Genomic DNA, 22,634 nt, shown 5'->3' with positions numbered 1-22,634 from the left:
GATGGCAGCATTTCACACCCTCGGCATCTCTTAGACAACAGTGACGGTTACAACAGTCCTGAAAGTTTATGATGAACTCTTCCTTATCTTTCACTCATGTTAATGAGCATCCCATGAAGCGGCTTTTGAAGATGACAATAGTGAACAAAGCAGCCATGTTAAAAAAGAGGCGACTCTGAAAAACAGATTCAAACATACTTCACTTTCTCCTGATGCAACAAATACAAATAAATAATATGCAATAAATATGTTTCTTGCTTTTCTTCTTTAAAATGGCTCCATCTTAATCTCCATAACGCCACAGAGTAGGTGCATCAAAGTTTTTGAAAGCTTATATTTCTAGAATGCATATAAATAAAAGTATTCCGGTTTTGATTGGACTATTACAATAAAAGACCACTCCTGAACCACATTATTCTTACCCCACTTTCTAAAACTTTTTTTGCTCTTCAGAAATTACAGGATTGATTTTTTTATTGTCGGTTTGCCTACCACCGTAGGTATTGTAGGTGTAGATGAGTGTCTGACCTGATCAGACCTACAGTTTTACCTGTTGGGTGGTATCCAGAAAAGATGATAAATGAGAATAGTATCCTTCCTGTCCCTTGACTAACACCGGGACTGCAACGTGCCAGAGGCACAGAAATGGATATCCATAAGGACAGAGATTAATAGTGAACGTGGAACGTGAAAAATTGGTTCTTGAGACCGATTCCGTTGGGATATACGAGTTGAGTGTCCTAGTTCAACGTTGGGTGTGGTCAGGTTCAGGGAGTTTGACCATTATAGGCCTTTGCACATTAGATTTCACAGCCCCTAAAGTCTCTGTTCTGAACATGTTGAGTTCACTGAGGTCTCGGCCTGGTTTTATTTTGGTCATTTCTAAGTCTAGAGTAGACAATCTCATGAACTCTCGTCCTGTAAGGTCTAAAAATGTAGGACAATTAGCAAGGCTGAAGGCTTTGAAGGTAAATTGCAAAGCTGTTCCAAAGCTTTTTCTTTTTTTCAAAAACATACCATAGGTGTTAAATGTCAAACGTGTTTGGCAGCGAACATCCAAGGAGCGATGGGAACAATGTGGCGCTTTTGGGCGCAGTGAAAGTGTATGTTGTTGAGGGGGCGGTGCATGTGGGAATTTCCCATCCCACGTTATTAAAACCAGGTTTCAGCGTCTGAGAGAATTAGTCTTGCCACTGACTCGTCTCCCAACACTTCGCATGTAAACGTGCAGAGTTGTGCATTTGATTTGGGCTATAAAGTGTTCTCTTTCCTAGTCCTAGTTCCAAGTCCTATTAAATTCATATTACGTGATAAATAGGAATACATCACCATGTCACATAGTTCCTAATAAAGAATCCAATTTAGATTTTTTTAATATTACTTCTTTGTGTTGTTATCTGGTTTCTAGACATCTGGACACCCAAATGTCCAAAGAGGTGATCAGGCTCAGACTTCAAAGTCGAGTTATAAACCAGCCTAGGTGAGACAAATGGGTGTTCTCCATGGGAAATGTCTAAGTGTTAGCAGATAATGCAGCTCAGAATGTCAGCCCGGGATTCACGCCCACAGCAGCCACTTTTCCCCCACACACACCCACTCTCTCTTTCTAGGCAGGGATCTACGGAGCCACCGGCCTACAGCAATCCAGGGAGCGGTAGGCACTAGGACCTGCTGGGTGCCTGTGAGGAGGTGCCGGACTTGCTTATGGGACTCCTCCAACTTTCAGAACAATCAATCTACCCAAACAGAGTGGGAGTTGAAGAGGACTGAATGGCACAGGACCTGTACACTCATCTCTAAAAGGCGGACGAGGATTTGGGTCTCTGGGATAAACTTGTTGGACTAGTGGGACGTGGAATGTACTGAACTGTCTCCTGGGCTCATGACACATAAGAGGGCTGTGTAAAGTGACTGAGGTAAGACCGAGGCAGCTAATGGTTTTCTGGCTTTCTCGCGGGATGTTTGCGTTTGCGGTGAACAGGACCTGGCTTACCTGTCAGCGGGGCTCAGTCGAGGGCGAAGCCGCCTTCCAGCCTGTGGTGTCGATCCTGGATCGAATAATGGAGCAAGTGGAAACAAGTAATTAAAGTTGTCCCGCTGACAGCATATAAACAAGTGTCAAAAGAGCAGGAAGAGAGCGAGAGGGCGAGGCAGAGCAGAAACACATGTCAGGCACCCTCCAGACCGGCCTGAGAAGTAAAAAGCTCCTTAATTGCGTTATTGAGGCCACGGGAGCGTAAACTGTCTGCAGACAGCTGCGCCTGGACAGGAGGGTCCAGACTTCGCCGGGAAACCAGCCTGTCCCTCTGCTCTTCCCGCGGGACAGACCCCCAGGGACATCGGGTTACCGCTCTCTTCACTCCCACTCTCTCTTTTCTGTACATCTCGCGCCGGGTCCGGTCGGGTTACACCAGCGGTCCCGCTGCGAGCGCAGATACGGGCCGCATTTCAGCCGCTATCACGCTCATCTGGGCGGGGACGGCCGTTGGCGTGCCAGTCGACGGCGCGGCCGCCATTCACAACATTAGGAGAGGAGATGGGGAGCCCTAATAAACTGGGAAGCGACGCACCTCTCAAAGTTCTGATGGCTTCTGCAAAACAAATGGAATCGCCCGCAATTTTTTTTTTTTTTAAATGTAAAGTATTTTTTTGAACCTGTTCCTTCTCAGACGCACGCTTTTAAGTTCATTGCAATCATTACAGTTCCTCCAGGGTTAAGCTTACCCTGGGGCTTTTAAGAGGTTCTTGCCCGAAACATGCACCCTTCCTACGAGGCAGATGGGTAGTGGCTTCTCCCACAGCCCCCACACCCCCTCCTCGACACAATGATGTCTGCAATCATTATTTATGAGCCGGATTCAGTTTCCCATTGAGCCTGAATTAAAGGGTTCCCTTTGTAGTGCTCCGCTCACATCCCACCCCGATGTGGTAATGAGTCCTAACAGGGTCTCCCCGGCGCATGTAACGTGTTGCTAAACGCTGCGGGTTAAACCCCGGAGGTCGGGGCTCATGTTCAGGCCATATGTTCCCTCCGGCGGCGTCACGGACATGGACGCTCGCATGTCAGCCACCCCTCCATGCGGCGATGCCTAAATGTGGTGCCCTTACTGTGCAGAGGGGGCTACCATCGGGGTCACAGGTTCGAATCCCAGCTGTGCTTCCATTTTACATGTCGGCATAGGTGTGTCATGACTGGTCCACGCAGGTATGTATATTCTGAGCCAATGGACTTATGGAGCCTGAAAAATGGGAAAGTTTAAAGCTGCGTGCAAATCTGCATGCAGGGGAGAGTTGGGTGTTGAGATGACCTCAGTCGGAGGTCACAGACGGGTTAGTCTGCTAAGCCTTCCTCAGACGGCTCCCTTCAGGTGGATGAACCAGAGATGAAATACTAGCAAGTTTGTTTATTTTTACGAAGTCTGCTATGTGGTTACGACGCCTGCTGCGTCTCTTCAGCCCTGTCGGGGACATGGAGACTCGCGCTCTCCGAAAAAGCACGCATCAAAAACGCGTCACAATAATGTGATCCACTTGAGACTTTAACCCGCATAATTAGGAACAGGTAGAACCCCACATACAGTCTATATATTTTTTTTTATAGTTTCACGTCAGGGAAATGGCTTCATTTTGCATGCGTTGGTGGTTTTTTCATGCAGCTCTGGTATGTTTGCCGCATGTTGGGCTCATGCCCACACTGGAGGGGTGTTTGTATAAAAACTGTCACATGCATCATTTTTGCCTTTATTTGCCATGAGCATTCAGGCTGGGGCCGAGCGTCTTTGGATCTTTTCCACATCGCTCACACGGTGAACAATGTGCTCATCTCACCGCCGTCGGGCTCGGTCCGGCTCGGCCCTTTGTGCGGGTAGCCACAGCCCTGACAAATGGCTAATCATCTGGTCGGTTACTACCGCTGCAACAACAACCTCCGACAGCCGAGTGTTGACTTAGGGCCTGTTTCACGCTTCTGCCGGTGTGTGGACTTCACCGCAGAAGCCCGTGCCTTTCCACGGATTCCCCGAACCCCAGGACAATGACATGCACTGTGTGACTTGCCTCTACACGAGGCGCTGTTCAAACACACGCGGAAAAAGCACGCCTTCCTTTGAGCCTGCCGCTCCTGCCGCAGTGGGTCCTCGGCGTTATCTGACAGATTGCTTTAGGAGGCCGAGGCGCAGGCTTGTAGCTTCATGAAAAGGACCAGAGTGAGTCAGCCCGGTATAAAGCCGCACTCAGGCATGTTTTACTCTGATACGCTGACCCATGTGACGTTCAAATGCACACGCATGAAAAGGCTTATCAAGATGGTGCATTCTGTTATTTGTTTTGTTGCTATGATGTTTTTTTCTTTTTTACTATGATGGGGAAAAAATGACAATATATTACAAAAAATGACAATAAATTACAATATATAATTAATCAGCTGGCAGTTGGTCCTGACAAAACTCATTTTGTGTTTTTCTTGTGTTTCAGCTCAGAACCTAAACAAATAATATTTCATAATATTTCATAGTATAATGATATAAACACTAAATTAATTACCAGAGGATCCCTAACAACTGTGGTCTATTCACTAGTATTTGTATGAACTTGCAACTGCATATGTCAGAACATCATCTTCCCCTTTGGTCTCTAAGGCTCACATGTGTCTTCTGGTGTGTTCTGGAAACAGTTAAAAGTAAAGGTAAAGTTTCCCCCCACTGGACTTCTGAAATTCCTCCAGGGATGCAATAGGCCTGTTGGTAGACCAAATAGAGATTAGTGAGAAAAGACATGATTTGTGATTTTTCTTATCAGTTTTAGCTAATAGTTTCGCATTCTTTATAGATAGACTGACTGAACATGATCTAAATGGACTGACCAAACATGATTCATTTAATTCATTAAATTCATTTAATATTGAAATTACACATATAGTGCATCCGGGAAGTATTCACAACGCATCACTTCTTCCACATTTTGTTATGTTGCAGCCTTATTTGAAAATGACTTGAATTCTACACTATTCAACACCTAATAATGACAAAACTTAAAAACTTTACTTGAGGTTTGGCAAATTTATTTAAAAAATGTAAAAAAAAAAAAAAAGGAGAAATCTCATATACATAAATATTTACAGCCTTTGCTCACTACTTTGTTGATGCACATTTGGCAGCAACAACAGCCTCAAGTCTTTTTGAATATGATGCCACACCGATCCATTGCCAGTTTCACCCATTCCTCTTTGCAGCACCTCTCAAGCTCCATCAGGTTGGATGGGAAGTGTCGGTGCAGCCATTCTAAGATCTCCTGAGATGTTCAAGTGAATTCAAATCTGGGTTCTGGCTCACTCCTTTGATAGTCCTGAAACCACTCCTTTGATATCTTGGCTGTGTGCTTCGGGTCGTTGTGTTGCCGAAAGATGAACCATCACCCCAGTCTGAGTTGAGGAGCGCTCTGGAGCAGGTTTTCATCCTGGATTTCTCTGCACATTGCTGCAGTCATCTTTCCCTCTATCCTGAATTGTCTCACAGTCTCCCACAGCTGAATAACATCCCACAGCATGATGCTGCCACCACCATGCTTCACTGTGGGGATGGTATTGGCCAGTTCATGAGTGGTGCCTGGTTTCCTCCAAATGCGATTGCCTGGCATTCACACTAAAGAGTTCAATCTTTGTCTCATCAGACCAGAGAATTTAGATTCTTAAAACTTTCTAGAAAGTTTTCCTCTGTCCACAGAGGACCTCTGGAGCTTGACAGAGTTACCATTGGGTTTATGGTCACCTGCCTGACCAAGGCCCTTCTCCCCTGATCACTCAGTTTTGCCAGCTCTAGTCCTGGTGGATTTGATCTTCCACTTACGGATGATTGAGTCCACTGTGCTTACTGAGACAGTCAAAACAGCAGAGATTTTTTTGTAACCATATGCAGATTTGTGTCTTGAGACATTCTTTTTGACCTCATGCTTGGTTTGTGCTCTAACATGAGCTGTCAACTAGGGGTCATTCTATAGGTAAGGGTGTTGTGTGTATTATTTTGAGAATATTTTGGAATAAAAGTGGAAGTTATGCACTGTGAATACTTTCCAGATACACTATACAATGTAATCTCAGTATTCTAAAAAATAAATGAACTTACCACCTTTATTAGGAAATTACCAACTGGCTATTGCAATGGACTGAGCATATGATGACACTGTTGTAATTTGGCATTAATTCATGTCATGCCATGGGGTGAAAAGGAGGCGCAAACACTGATCTCATGACAACTGATCTCTTTTTAAAAAATAAATAAATAAATGGCACTATGGCAATAAACAGAATACCTGTTGCACGCACAGTCAACATGGACATGTACAATGCAGGACAACCTGTGTTTCCTGAAGGCACACTGAAATAGGTCCCCTGGTGCGGTGGTGGCCTAGCGGTTAAGGAAGCGGCCCTGTAATCAGAAGGTTGCCGGTTCGATTCTGATTACGGGGCCGCTTCCTTGGCCGCTAGGCAACCACTGCCCAATTAATATAATAAAAGTTGATTAACCCCCTTTTTACATGCTGAAACTTATTGTAACTCTGAAACTGCACCACCCCTATTCAAAAGAATTGACTTCAGAATTCATGGTGACTAGTGTCTCAATTAATCAATAAAACACTTTCCATCTTCTACCTGTTGAATTGTTGCCTAGACATTAGGATTTAAATTCTAATGTTTCATCAGCTGACGGCTGCACCTCTGAGTGGTCCTGCAATTTGTAAAAAAAAATCATAAATTAAGTCAAACAAGGATAATGGCATCAGATTAGTTCAGTTCTGAGATTTGTTTTCTGGATGGTTTATTAATTATGCCGTTAAATATTTTCACTTCATCTTGACATCACTCTTGCATTTGTCACAACAGCGAGGGCAGCACACAAGAACCCAGTTCCTGTTTTCGCTCTCTGTCAGGTCTGTGTTTCCTCGTCTCTATGTTGGATGCTTTGGTACGAGTTCCCTGGTCTCTGCCCTTTTTTTAAGCCTCTTTCTGCACCTGGATCCCATTCTCTGTGTTCTTCTCAGAATTTCGAGTTATGGCATCGATTTATCAACAAGAATAACACACTGTGCCATTTCAGTGCCACATTTCAAGTGACACAACCCTACAAACCATTCACATGCAGTCTTATTTGATTTAATTATTTTATGTAATTCATAACTCAGAATAATGGTGTGGTATAAATTGTACAGCTTTTGTGAGCCATGATTATCATCACTATTTAATCAAACAAAAAAGTGACAGCAGCAGATGTGCAAATATGACCATTTAGTTGCAGCAAAGCTAAAAGAAAAGAGGGCAACGTGTCTTGAGACTGATAGCATCAAAATATAACACAGAGCTAGTCTGTCCCTCACCAACAAACACTTTATCAATGCCATAGATCTTCAGCTTTTATTGAGCCATGCAGAAATTGTAATTACGACTTATTATATCAAATTCACTCAAATGAGCAAATATCCTTTTGAAGAATTAAAGATTCAATAAAATGAGTATGAATGGAGATTCAGCTATTACATTCACTCTTCTAAATTTCTGTTTCTGAAACAGACTTGGTTTGAGCAGATCACTTATAGAACTGCATGAAACAACTGTCATCACATGACTGAGTAGAAACATTAAAATAACATACATTCTCATAAATACTCATAAATAAGAAATATTTCTTACATATTTCTGTTATATTTCTATATCTGTTAAAAGATGTTAGAAAGAATAATTGTAATAGATAACATCAAGTCTAGGAATTAAAATGTAGTCCTTAGCTTTGAAAGCACTGTAATTAATTTGGGCAACTGTTAATGGCATAATTTGCCTGTTAGCAGCGTATGTAAGCGTGCACTGAGAGATTACATAAGGCACCACTTTTCAAGGCATTTTGAATGTAAACATGTGGTCACCGCAGACCAGACAAAAGCCCCTGGTTTTATTTATTACGCTACGTATTTATTTTATTCTGCACAATGGGAAAAACCAATCTGGTTTGTGGCTTAACCTTTTGCATTAACAGCCAAGCCGCACATCAGATTCCATCCAGCCAGGTCTGACTCGGGATCATTACAAGCTTATAAAACAGCATGTCTTGGTAGTAAAGGCCGTCTCAGCTCGGCTGGGGGGTCACGTGAATGGGGTCCACAGGCACTTGCTAAAGGTATCATTATGCTCTTCATTATGCATTAATCCCTTTGAAGGTCAGTGATGAGGGGTACTAATGAATCTTATGAGCCTCATTACAACTGCCCATGGTTCTGCTGGCCTTTTTAATCAGTTCTCGGAATGCAACGAAAGCGCCGAGCATTTTGAACAGCATCAGAAGGTGAAATGTCTTTTTGAAGGTGTGACGCACATGTATTAAGCAAATGTTATCGCTTAAAATTGTTGCGACAAATAGCCATAAACTGCGTAAACAAATCTCCAGACAGTAAATGAAAGGTAAAATGAGGAGCACATGAGTAAATGTTGCGGGCAGCTCAGGCTTGTAGAGGTTTGGACTGGTTTTTGGGCCATCGCTGGTCTCAATTAGCAATGCTGAGAAAAGCCAAGGAAGGAAGGGGAGAAGGGGAACAGTTGGAAGTATAGCCGTACTCAGGATATTGTGCCACCGTCCCTACAGATTCAGAATCTGCACTCCCATCAGCATGTGTCTCTGCAATTGCTCTATGAAACAAAAAAAAAAATGAGATCTCTTCCACTGAGAATAACTGTAGTAGCCAAAAAACAAACTATCTTACCACGAGTACATTGTTGAGCGTCAAGGTCATTAAAAAAAGCAGCTGTCTGGAAAAAGATCTACAACTGATGTTCAAGGCCTACCCTCCCACAGAGGATTTGTGGGGTGGGTGGGTGGGTGGCAATAAGACAGGGACTGACAGGAATAATAAAGAGCTCCACAGCTCTGGATTAGCTGGCTCCTGAGGGTATGACAGTCCATGCAACAGGAGACATCATTGCAAGAGCATTAAACGCCGCCACAGTTTTGAAAACTCACAGGCCACTGAGCAGCTATAGCTCATCAGGGAAAAGCAATAGCAGGCCGTGTTTTTGCAACCACCGAAGAGAGTTTTTTTAAGCCGCTTTCACTGGTCTTTTGTGAATTTCCACACTCTGCGGATATCTGTGCCTTCAGATCTTAGCGAAACACGAATCCAGTCCCAACATGACAGGCGCACAGTTTTCCTCTATAAAAGTGCGATAAAATGAATTTCAAGCTTTCAAAAAACATTCTAATAAATGTATTTAATTGCAGTCTAAACTGAAAATTTGCCAACATATGACGGCTTAGTATCAGGTTTGGATTATGGGTCTTCATCATCAGCAGAGTTTTTTTTCATATGCAGGAAGGCCAAACCTTTGGTTTTGAAATCACAGTTGTGCTCAGTTCTGGCCCATCTAAAGGCTACTCAAATGATTTGGAGACTCAATTTACAGTGGTTATTAAACTTGTACACACCCCTGTTACAATGCCAATTTTTATGTCAATAAAAAATGACAATAAATCATATCAAACATTGTACATTAGGTCACATTAAAGGTGGAAAAAGTTAACTAAAAAGAAAACTCTTAAGGGTCAAATTTAAAAAATACATTACTAAATGCTATTACCATGCAACTTAACATTACTTATACAAGAGTAGAAACCAGTTCAGGACTCAAGTAGGCCATGCTGAACCTTCCAATCAACCTTTAAATGCTGTTTTATGTTCATATCCTGTCTGCAGGGCTTGCAGATTTAGTGTGTTTACTGGTATGAGGTCACTGGCCCCTCCTCACAGCACACTTACAAGTTAGAAACACCAAATGTGTATGAGGCATGTTTTATTGGCAAGATTAATGTAAATTTGGACCAGACGTGTAATGTGTTTGTCGTTAAATATGTACTTTTTTGGAGCAAGAAGATTTGTAAAGAATTTCTTTGTTTGACTGGAGCGCAAGAACATAAAACAAATTCTGGCAGTTTGGATTGGGGTTAGCCAGATAAACCCAAGAGGTTTTTTTTAAAAACACTCTTACTTAACCCAGCTAACTAACTAGATCAGATTAATCGGATAAGCAGAGGTGGCAAAAGTTTAGATATGTGTGTATAAAAAAAGTAAAAAGTATGAAACATGTTTAAAGTATAAAAGTAAAGAGAAGCCCTGTAAAGGATAACAATCATTAAAATAATCAAAGACAATAAATCACATTAATGTCATCTTGTCATGCCTCATGTGGACATACCAATTATTTGACGTACGAGTAACAAGTCTGTTACTCGTACGTTAGTACAGCAATCAAAATAAAAAATGTATGTTCCTCTATTGTAAGATTTGCGTATTGTTTTTTGTAATGCCACGTTAAATTGAAGTTATAGTGCCATTCTTTTTTTTAATGATCTTTGGCATTTCCAGCATATCACCATTTTGAATTGTGCTGAAGCTCTAATTATTTGCACAGACAAAACTGAAGCAATGGTGTCAGTTTAAATATGTTTGTATGTCTCAACTCCAGTCCCAGAAATCAGGAGTGAAAGGCACCTACGTTTCTCCCTGCAACAACGGAGGGACGTTTAGGGACGTTTATTATTTCCAGAGTCCCTATCACAATTTGATCAGGAAATAGTTATGCAATGTCCAGTACCTGGAACCGTGACGAAGATTGATTACCCAGCGGAGAGTAAAGCGTAGCACCTGGCGAAGGCACAAATGGACAGTGTCTGCCGTTCCCTCCATCTGCTTTCACTGTTAAGCAAACATCTCAATGACCTTAACAGTCAACGTATCCAGGAAGCTTTAAAAAAATGCCCGACCCCTGAACAACGGAAAAGACGCTTCCAAAAATCTGCTGACGGAGCCACGTTGAGCCGCGTTCTAAAATTGATCAGAGCCAAAGTGAAAAGAAAACGTGACCCTCTCCAGCTGACTGGCACGATTTATAGAATATGACTTACTTCCAGCATAGTCTTGTAGATGGAAGGCTTTCTTTTCTACCTGCACTGGCCCTCTGATTTCTGTTAATTACATAGAATGGATTAAATTGTGATATGATTTGATGATGCGAGGCATATCGCATGAGAGTCTAATTAATAGTGGTTTCATAATAAACTGATGCCTGAAAGATGTTCTACAATCGCACTCAGTTCACATTCAACCATCCGTTTCCTAATCAGGGCCTCGCGTTGCAGAAATAACAGCGTTCAATCAATATCAAACGATCCGGTTTTTCTCTGTCGTCATCTTCTCTGATTGGCAAAAAAAAAGAGACCTGAGCATTAGTTCTCTCTCCAGGGCCAATACAGAAATATTCCAACCCTGGTGGAGAACAAAGCCTGCTAAGCTGTGGCTGCTGTCGCATATGAATTTTAAAACATCAGAGGCGTTCCCCGCGACCCAGACGTGAACCATAATCAGACCGCGCTCTTTTTTCGACTTTACAACCTCGAAGCCCGAACTGCGCAGTTGTTCGGTCCCGTTTGTCCTAGTTCTCTGCGAAGTGGCATACTCAGACATAAACGATGAATTTATTAGGACTTGTCAGTGGCAGCCTATAAATGAACACTTTGCTTCACATCATCACTTTCCCGCTACTGTGGTTGGTAGAAACTGTTCTCAGCTGCTCATGCCCACAGGTAAACTGGTTGGTTTTAATGGAGATTCTCCTAAAACTGCTTTGGAGAAACAGCTTGAGAAGAGTATAGAGGTCACAACTCGGCATACTACTCAGTATAAAATAGAGCAGCCAGAATAAGAATTCTGATTGTGATAAGATAAAATTGAAAGTGCACCCATTTCCTGGGCACACAGGAATATATGTCGGCCATTGAACGGGAGGTGAGGCCATAAACGAATCTTGAGTAAGAAAAATGTGTAAACAAGTTGAAATCTGTTATATGAGGGTATGTGACTCGCATATCTTGCTCAGGGTCTTGTTATCTACGAGATACTATTAAAGAGACATTAAAGAGAACTCCTCTCTTTCAAAGCGTTTGACTCTGGCCGGGACAAGACGAGGCCTCTCAGTCTGAAAAGTCTTTTCAACTTTGTGTCTTTTCGTTCGGTTTCTTCCCACCTGGGCTACATCTGTATTGCGCCATAAGTGCAGCAAGGGGCACAGCCACCACAAGTCAAGACGCCCGTCCCAGCCTGTAATAAGCCTTAATTAAACCTAACAAACGTAAAATGCGCCAACATCCCAGACAGCACGCTGGTGAATTCTCCTGTAGACCCGCAACGGTTCGGCCACATATGGCAGCAGCTGAACCGCGTCTGGATTCAGGCGTCTAGAATGTCAGCCCAGAAGCGCATATGTGAAATAATTCATCCGATTTACCATGCTGGTGACATGTCTGCAGACATGTAGAGCCGTTTACGGCTCGGTGCCACAGCTAGCGTGCGGTTAGCTGGTGCCTTTGATCAGATTGTGTGTGTGTGTGTGTGTGTGTGTGTTTCCCTTTCTTTCTCTTGTGTATTGATGTGAATCTTTCGGGAGTCAGTCGAATCAAACATGCATGGATCTTACCACAAAACAGGAATCCTGTTTCCACAAGGACTCCATTCATGTGTAAAGATTCTTTTTTTTTTTTGGAACATACAATTTATTTCTATGAATTGCTGTTTTATTGGCCCTGTTTGTGATGATTTGTTCCATTGTTGTATGTAAAAAGGTTTGTGGTTAGAACCTTTGCATTAGTGTCTATTTAATGTAGGCACAAGGACGATGGCTGGCTGTCTTGATCCCTTTTCATTCTTTCTTTTTTTGCCTCATGGCTGTGACAGAAAGAAAGCTGGTGGCACCACCGTCTCATGCACTGCCCCTAAATCACTTTCCCTTTCTTCCTCCTCCCCTTTTCCATCCGCATCATTTTCTGGTTCTCCCTCTCTCACCACCTCTCGCTCTCTCTCTCTCTCTCTCTCTCTTCCTCCCTCACCTGTTGATAGGCGTGTGGTCATCAGTCTCTTGCACTCCTTTATTCTCTCCCTCCTTCTGTCAACACCACCAAAGGAGTGTGTACTTTGGCAAAGGACACTGTTGACATTCGGAACCAAATCTTTTAACAGGTTGTTGTTACCATTCAAAACACTATCATAGTCTCTCTCTCTCTCTCTCTCTCTCTCACACACACACACACACACAGATATGGGTTCTAAATATGAAAATATTACTTTTGTAATTTTGCAATCTGATTTTGATCTGTATTTGGGTACTTTAGTATACAAACATTATTTTAAGAGGCTAATCTTAACACAACTCTGTCTTCCTTCCTAGCGACCGGTATGAAAGCTGTGAGTCATGTAAAGTACACACTACCGTTATTCACAGGGTTCTCCCGCGTAGGGCCGGTGCAGGAACTTCCCTCTGAGGCCTTGCACTCCTACAGCATGTGGCTGATAAGCCTGGCAAACATTACGTCGATGCTTGTTAGGGGCCTGAAATGTAGGCTATTCTGGCACAGAACGTAAAAAAAAAAAAAAAACCTCATAAAAACAGAAGTGAGCCGTTGCCAGGTTTCAACAGGTTTCAAAGCCTATAGAATTTCATCATATTCTGCTTCTGCATGTGGTATTTGTTTCGTTAAAATGTCTTTTAATTTGACAATGATAGAATTCAGCCAAGTTAAAACTGAAAAAAAAAAAGGACTTACATTATGATGATAATCTTTATTTTTAAATAACACGTTACTGTTGGTTATTAATAACAATATGAAAATCATAGTCCTCATTATCCCAGTGGGACCTTAACAGGAATATTTTTGCACAGTGTGAATTGTATCAGATTTTATTTCATGTAACGATGACAGGACTGTAACGTTTTACGGTTCTATGCCATTTTACCATTCCGTAGCCGTTAAAGACTCCATTGCGCTGCAGTTGCGCTTCATTCCTCCAGCTGTGTTATTCCAGAGAATACAGGCTTCAAACCAAACCTCTACAACTAACCAAACCTCTACAACTAATATAAAGTTCGGAATCAAACAAAATAACTTTGAAAGTTCAGTATAATGTAAACAAATTATCAAATGTGAAATGGTAGCCTACAATATCACACAAAAATAACTAAAACTGTGACAATTGCACAGAGACAGGGGGGGGAAATAAATATTACACTTTTTCTCTCCCAAACTACTTCATAAGGAAAACTTTATTGGAATTCCCGAGTTCATAAACATATTCCAGCACGTTCCAGGTTCAGCAATGTTTAGGAAAAAAGTTCATAAACGGATGCTAAAGGAAATTCCAAGCATCCTTAACACTGTAAGTCAAAGGTATTCAACTAAACCTTTTCAACCTTTAGTGCTCCAAGTGGGCAGTGTTTATACAGGCTCCCTGAAAAGAGCGTACAGCACATATTTTTAGCATTAAAATACAAAGCACACTCTAGGCTATGTAAATACTGCGTCTCCTTAGTCATCCTGTATCAATCAAGTGAGTGTGTGTTTATATCAGCCCCACATGTGGCAGAGGTTGAACTGTGCAGGCTCAGCTGGAGACCGACCACATAACAGAGGCAGGGCCGGAGCGCCGGCGCTGATTGCTCAACAACCCGGCTGCAACGTGCGCGGCCTACCTGGCCAAACACAGCGTGAGAGCGCGGGGAAGGCCTGAGTGTCATCGAGGTTTCCCAGGAGTCATAGCTCACGTTATACTGCTCTTAAACGGAGACCAACTGGGACCTGCTGCAGCATGTCGTTCAGTCAGGGGTTATGGTGAGGCTAAAAAGTCAGCGCCCTGTCAATCTTAACTGGTGCTATTGGCAGAAAAAGAGCTATTTCTCGTTAAAATCCTGGCAGCGGCAGAAGCTGAGCTCTTCTGCAACCGCGACGCGAGTTAGGAAAGTTGTTCCACTTCCTGTTTCTGGTAACACCTGAAAATCTGATGCGTTATTCTGCAGAAATATTATAAAGCACATCCTAGTCTACACAACAAAAAGCTACACGATGTAGGGATTCCCGTGGACCAAGCACATGCTGTTCTTGTTTACATTTCCAATATGAATATACTTACATATTCAATTTATTTTAAATGAACAATAATGTATATATTGCTGTTCAGAATGTTATTATAAGAAAAAGTATTATAAGAAAACACTTGATATATAACAACAGTCACAGATTCATTGCATTCTTTCCAGCCATTTTTTAAAAATAACTTGCGTCCAAACCCTACCTGCACCTTTTCAAGCCTTCAAAGTGAATGTAGTAAAGACAGACAGACAGGTATGTCATTGTGGTTTAATAATGTGTTATTACAGACTATAAAACAAGGAAATTATCCTTGTTATACAAGTTATGCTTGTATTTCAAATGTTTGAGGGGTTGAGGGGTTTAAATTGAGGGTGGGGCCAAGACCTCGGGCCTGCGGTGTATTTTTGAATAAAAACGTACTCTTACATGTACATAGTAAAATGTGTTTTCAGGTTACAGAATTTACTCTGCAGTTTGCACAGTAGATTACATTTTCGACCCTTTGCAGTACAAACACAGTTGTCAGTTGTCCTCACATAAGCTCTTGTGTAAGTCGGCAGTGACCGTGCTGTAGAGTTCACACAGAATTCAAAGACGCGTTGGATCAAGAAAAGATGAAAAGCTGCCATGACTGCATGTTTTAATCAAGTTGGAGTTTATCGTAATTAGAGTTTATTTGTTCAGTCGCAGCGGATCCTTGGAGAATGTCATGCTGGCCAGTGGATTTTGGAGCGGTGCAGCAGCGGCAGGGCTCAGCCTTCACCTTTTTCTCATTTTACGGCTCCCTTCACCTGCTTTCTCTCCTCTGTGGAGTTTAAATTTGCTAAACTGTGCGCAATTCCATTTACTCTCCCCTACAAAGGCCTTTTTACTTTAAACGTTCATGTGCATGATAAACATTTGTAATATTTCACAATGTTTACTGCCCTGTGTTTCTCCTTGGGAACTGTAAAGCAACCCATAGCAATTAATCTAACTAGTATAAACCACAACACTGACCGAAAAACGCCGACACTGACCATCCCCCACCGGCCCCTCCCACAATTGTCCTCCAGATGTGGCTCTTCGCATCTGCACTGTTGTGAATACCAGTCTTGTGCCTGGAATGCCAGCGACCAGAAATTTAAGGGCCCAGCGCTGATTTGTGATTAGTGGAAAGGAATCAGGGCTACTGTCACTGGCTTGGAGGTATGTGAAGAATGCAGGACAATGCTGCCATCTAACGGCCCCGAGGCTCGACCTCATCTGCTCCTCATTCCAGAGCCCATCTGCATCCACTCTTCAGGCACACCAACTTGCGAGCGAAAAGTTACGGTTCATGGCCTGAATGCCCTGTAAGGGATCCCGCTCCAAAATTGTGTGTAACTACTGTATCAAACGTGGCCTTATTTGGTTCCTTTGCCGGGTAAAAATGTAGGGAAATGCACAGAATGTACAGAGGAACCGGTGTCTGCTTTGATAAAGTTGTTGTTGTTGTGGTTCTCAGGCACATGCAGGAATCTTTGCATGAAAATCTCTTGCAGCCTTTTGTCTGAGAGGAACGAAAAAGGGGCGAAGCTGGAATTCGACACATGAGCAATGGACGTAAAATCACAAAATCCTTCCTCTGACTTTTTTGAGCGTTAATATCATACAGGCAGATCCCTGTGAATGGGGCCTTGCGTCTGCGGTGAGGTGAGCGGCCTGCACTTTGACATTTAAAACCCGCTGGTGGCTGTCTGATAAGGCCTGACCCAGGTCCTGAGGCTCTTCAAAGAGGGGCCAGCAGAGGACTGGGTTAGGTTACCCACAGCAATGCGACGTTTACCATATGAATACCCCGGCAGCTTTGGGGGGAGCGTTTGGGGACCTGCCTTGGCTTCCGTGTGTCCCAGTGTTGGTTGTCAGTTTGGGCAGATGGCATTCAGTGAGCGAGCGCTATTATATCTAATGAGGTCAGGCGGTGGTGGTGGGTGGTCATGAACCTGCTGCCGGCGGTAGTCCTCATGGTTTACCTCAAGGCTGTCACTCAGAGAGGGCTCTGAGTGGCATCAGGCGGCCTTACACCAAGGACGTGCATTTCACTGAACCTTGGTCTTCGTGTTTCGTGGAGCCGTCACCTCCTCGCACACAGTCACAGAAATTAAAAAATGTCAACTGGTCTAGATCTGTAGTATTTGAAGGTAGAGACGTTCTTTTGTGTTGTGTGCAATGAGGTTCGGGTCATTCTCCTGCCCAACATGTGGAGGTTCCAGGCATGTGGTTGTTGTCATCACATAAACAATTGTAGTTGTCAAAGCCAATAGCCAATGAAATATGGGACTTCCTAAAGCGTTGAAGGAATTCTTTGTCTTTCAAAAAATAAGTTTTTTTTTTCAAATTCTTGCTTTTTATTTTACTAATTTCATAACATATGTGTTTCAAACACATGTGGGGCCTGTGTGGGGCTAGGAAAGGGAAACATCTCTGACACCTCATATTCCGGCGGAAAAGTGATAAAGCAACGTGGCTGCTGACCCGAAACACTGTCCTCCTCAGTCATTTTGACTGACTCTGACGTTTTTTCAACCTACCTCATCCATCACTGATAATAATCATCTAGGCCAGTTATGAGAAGGTCGAGATGGAAAATTCATAATGGGAAATTGGCAAAAGATTCCTGTGTGGTAACCATATCCAGGGCTTTCCTTTTATTATTTGAGGTAAGCCGGATAAAAGTGGAGTCATGGGCCACATAGTACATGTCAAAATATGAATAGAACAAATAATGCCAATGCATATGGCTTGTGATGTGTCATGGTCACCATTATATAGACATTTTTTTTACATTACCTCACTATAATTTGCCATGTATTTTTGTATAATGTTTTTATAATGGATCATTTTGAAGATCACAGACCACAATTCATGATTGGTGTGTCTTATGCACATGGCAATAACAAAAAAAAAGCAAAATTCCTTCTCTTTCAATCCATCTCTTTCAGCAATGGCCTGTACTCCACTGATCTGAATTAAGTTGTTCATTGAATTCATCGATTCCATCTGGACGTCCCCTCTGGATTTTGCTGTTCTGTAGACAACAACAGGCCTTCACCCAAATGAGAGTTTTTGGTTAGAAGTCCAACCCTGATGTACTTTGAAATATTAGACGTCTATGCTTTGGGGCTTTGATGTTATTCTTTATTTAAATATTACATTCCAGTGAGTTTGTTTAAAGACGCATTTGTTCTCTCGTCCATTAGGACCACCCAGAGGCATTAGACAGGTGCTCAGTGTTGTGTTTATTCTAGACAAGTGATTTATGCCTTTTCCACTTAATCCATTCCAGCTAATAGGGCAGGGTAATATATCAAAAAATAAATGAGGTATTTAAGGTATTTATCAATTACACTTATCAGATTTTACATTATAAATTAATTTGAAGAAAGAGCATGTAAGCTAATACCAGCACGGTTTAAACAAATTCTTTTTTAATTATTATTAGGAATAAAATTCTTTTGATATTACATTCTGATTTACTCTGAAATGGAGCCCTGGGATGAACCAGAAAAATGTCAAATTATAAAGAATAATTGCCCCAAACTAAAACCAAAACATATGAGGTTGTCTCACAAAAACGTGATGAGTGACATGTGATGAGTTAAGGGTACATTAGGATCTTTATGATAATACATTTTTCACATTCACAATGCTACATTGCTTGCAAATGAAGCATTTTGTCTAAATCACCAGACACAAAATCTTTTCTCATGAATACAGAATATACATTATCCCTTTCAGATCAATGTGCTTCTACTAAATAATTCAAGAAGCAGCTTATGAGTACAAATGAAGGCTGGTTTTAACTGGAACCAGTTTAGCTCAATGACAGTGATGCTAACTGGTGCCCTTTGGCCAGGTTTCAGGCTGCAGCATGGCCTGTTAAACGTCACTCTTACTACACTGTGACATTTGACAGAGCTCACTTGTGTAAATAGTGTCCCGCTGAAAAAGCACAACTCCAACATGAGCTACAAAAAGGACAGAAAAGTGTTCAGATCATTTCAGGTTTTCGTTATTTTGAACTGTAATAATATGTATGCATTTAAAATCTCTTTCCTGAAACATGAGTATAAATTGCATTTAATTAGCAAATCAATAAAAAGTACTCTCTTCATAAAGTGGTGGTACTGTAATTGTGTAGTGTATGCTCAGCATTGCAGCCCTTGTGCCTAGTGCTGGAGTAAGCTTTACTGTATGTAAGTTGAATCTGTAAAATCATGATTAATCACTCAAGAAGTACATGTGGCTTTTCTTAAAATGTTCCCTATTTCTGTGTATGTTTGTGTGTGTGTGTGTGTGTGTGTGTGTGTGTGTGTGTGTGTGTGTGTTACTCAGGGCTGTCATGATGGCAGGTGCCCGAGAAGCAGCCTGTGCCGGACACTGGCTCTAGGATCCGACAGGGGTCTCACTTCACCTGGAAACACTTCACAGGTAGGTGGCTGTGTCTGGAATGAGTCTAATATCTAAAGTTTTACTAGGAGAACCATCAATACTGCTGCGGGAGTAAGATTTGCAGCATAGGCGTATCAGATCAGTGACTTTGCACACCAATGCTGTGCCCCGTACATCATCTTGCCAGCTATACAGTGCATCGCAGAGGGAATCAGCCAAAACTTGGCCTGCGTTCTGTCTACACTGTAAATGTGGGAAGACACTAGTATGGTTTTCTACCAAGAGTATCAGTGCTGCAATTTCAGAATTGCGATGGGCGGACTAGTGTACGTGACAAAAGTGGACGTACGCCCTGAGCCAAATCTGATTCGCTGCCAGGAAGGTATGGCGCAACCTGTGCAAAGCACAGCACTGCTTGCTAAGTATGTGGCTTGTTCCCGGGCGGAAGATTTACATTTAGATTTGCTAATTAAATGTAATTTTTTTCCACATGTTTCAGGAAAGTATTCAAAACTGTTCTTTACACTGTCATGAAGTTTTAGAGACACATTCAGCCGCAACTCATTCTCATCTTCCTTCAACTGGTACGAGCCCAGAATAGGAGGGACAGGAACCTGTGATGTGTAGCTACAAAGTCTGAAAGGTTCCAGTGGAGGCGAGAAGGGGAACTTATAGGGACCTATAGAAAGAAACTCACAGTAATTCTCACTCAAAAAAATAACGGAGAGATCAGAAATAGAATGTGAAATATCAATGAGTACTTGATCTGTGCAGATTTTTTTTTTGTGTTTACATTGTGACATTGTGATTGTGTTTAACATATTACCTCTGAATTTTGTGCGACGGCAAGTGTTGGACTTGCAAATATGCTCTGTTATTTGAGGTGTATGAACTTCAGCTTGAACTATTATTGCCCCTTAAATGCATACAAATTATTACAGTTCAAAATAACGAAAGCCTGAAATGATCTGAACACTTTTCTGTCTTTTTTGTGGTTCATGTTGGAGTTGTGCCTTTTCAGCGGGACACTATTTACACAAGTGAACTTTAATGTCAAATCACATTGAGACAGAAAAGACAACTTGGTAGTTATCTGTATGTAGAGAAACAAATCCCTTTTTTTTTGATGGTGTGAAATTATTCTTTTTGCCCAGGACGCAATCTTAAATTAGTTTTAAAATGGAAGAGCCTGATGATTGACAGTTGTCATGCATGCTGCTTCCTCATTCTGGATGATTTACATCCGCACCTGTCAATATATCACATGCATAAAAGTAAATAAAGAGCATTGATCTCTTGTTTTATCGATTTATCAACATTTGATCTTTGACCTTGCATTAGTCCCTTGCTTTGGGGCCAGGTCGGATTGGCCTGTCCTTTTGCCTGATCATCATGCTTATCACTTTTGACAGGACGTGTGCCCATGAGGTCGTCGACGCTGGTCCTGGTGTTCCTGATCAGCGTCCAGGCTGTACTGAACATGAGAGGGGAGGCCAAGACGATGAGCAGCGGAGCACAGCCACGGCCCCCCAGCCCTGACCCCCGGCAGTGGGACTCTCCGTTGGACCTCATCCCCACCATCGACCCCAAGCTCTTCAACAAGCGGCGATACCGCTCGCCCCGCGTGCTTTTCAGTGACGTGGCCCCATCTGAGGACCAGCCGGCCAGGGCGGCCGGGGGCCAGAGGGTTCGCCGGAAGGCCGACCAGCCCCTCCACCGCGGCGAGTACTCTGTGTGTGACAGTGTGAACCACTGGGTGAGGAACATGACCCGCGCCACGGACATCGCGGGCAAAGAGGTGATGGTTCTGCCGGACGTTCGTATCAACAACATCGTGAAGAAGCAGTTGTTCTACGAGACCACCTGCCGCATTACTAAGCCCACCAACGGCCGTGGTGCCAACGGGGGAGGCCCCGGTGGCAAAGGTGGCGGCGGTGCCAAATCGGGCGCGTCAGGCTGCCGCGGCATCGACAGTCGTCACTGGAACTCTTACTGCACCAACACGCACACGTACGTGCGGGCGCTCACCAAGTTCAAGAACGAGATTGCCTGGCGGCTGATCCGCATCAACGCCGCCTGCGTGTGCGTGCTGAGCCGCAAGACGTGGCGGCACTGACCCCGCCTTACCGCCAATCCCACAGCCCTCATTGTACAGGATGGTCGGACTCTATTCGACTTCGAGAAATTCCCCACAGCGTCTGACCCCCCCCACCTACACCCCGGGCCCCTCCCCCTTTACCCTACCTCACGCTGTAAATTATTGGTCGTTTTAAGTTATAAAGACTGCATGTTGTATTTATATAGTTTATACAGTCAAATATAAATATAATTATAATTCTATATGTATATACAGTATACATACTGCTTTTGTTGTGTTGTTGTTGTTGCTGATGTTGTTATTTATTAAACTCCTACAGTACTTGTATTCGATTGTATTCTTATTTCGTACCAAACTACCAAAAACTGACAGGAGAACATTGCAGTAACAGGTCCATCTTGAAGCTATTCAGATACTTGAATATATATAATGTGTATAGCTTTTATTTATAGTTATGGTTCTATGGTGCAAGGTTTTTGACCAGATAGGATATGACGATATGATAGTTTCAAGAACCTTGACATTTCGGCACTAGATAGATTGTTACGTGCCGAGCTGCAGAGATCTCACTTTAAATGAAATGAAGAAATCTGTTCTACAGATTTCAGACATGTCCACCCAATGGGCCGAGTATCCGTGGCGCGTCCCCAAACCTGTCAAAGCTCATGTGCATTCTGTCCGGGCTTAAGAGTCGAGATGGAATCCATTAAACCGCCACTTTTCTTTTTTGGACGTGTGCAGTTTTATGTCCTTGTGTTTAAGTGACAGTTCCATGTGATGATGTGCAGCGGACGCCTGAATCGGGGCCTGGTTTATGGTACATTTTTTGTTTGTTTGTTCATCTTGCCATCAAGAATGAAAGGGAAGAGCATGAAAAACACTTGTGAAGGCCTGTTGTTTGTGCCGCTTTGTGCCGCAGTGTCGTCAAGGTGGAACTCATTGAATGGGCTGGCCTGCGATTCGACTCGCTGCAATCCCTTAAGATCCCTTTCCTTCCAGCCACATTCCACGGATCATAACAAAGGCGTTTTTGAAGAATGGGCCAAAACACGCTCTCTAAACAGCCCGGCGCTCCAACACTCTGCGGCGACGGGAACCTTACACCGACGGTGCCAGGCCGCGGGTCACCTCGGGAAAATATACAACGGGGAAAGAGACAGATTACCGTCGGTAAT

The 22,634-nt window shown here is 42.9% G+C and overlaps 1 protein-coding gene across 1 annotated transcript; it reads left to right on the top strand.

Annotated features, from left to right (window-relative positions):
- The first annotated feature begins 1,735 nt into the window (after positions 1 to 1,735).
- On the top strand, positions 1,736 to 21,780 carry ngfa (nerve growth factor a (beta polypeptide)). Its single transcript, XM_028994324.1, has 3 exons — positions 1,736 to 1,916; positions 19,305 to 19,400; positions 20,774 to 21,780. The coding sequence occupies exon 3, from the start codon at positions 20,785 to 20,787 to the stop codon at positions 21,475 to 21,477; it is 693 nt and encodes a 230-aa protein (XP_028850157.1). The 5' UTR covers positions 1,736 to 1,916; positions 19,305 to 19,400; positions 20,774 to 20,784; the 3' UTR covers positions 21,478 to 21,780.
- The last annotated feature ends 854 nt before the right edge of the window (positions 21,781 to 22,634 follow it).

The sequence above is a fragment of the Denticeps clupeoides genome, chromosome 10 (assembly GCF_900700375.1).
Source record: "Denticeps clupeoides chromosome 10, fDenClu1.1, whole genome shotgun sequence".
Lineage (NCBI taxonomy): Eukaryota > Metazoa > Chordata > Actinopteri > Clupeiformes > Denticipitidae > Denticeps > Denticeps clupeoides.
This window is presented reverse-complemented; position numbering and strand designations above follow the sequence as displayed.

Bases quoted from the DNA above. Each gene is read 5' to 3' on its own strand.
- ngfa (XM_028994324.1), top strand. From the start codon at position 20,785: ATGAGGTCGTCGACGCTGGTCCTGGTGTTCCTGATCAGCGTCCAGGCT.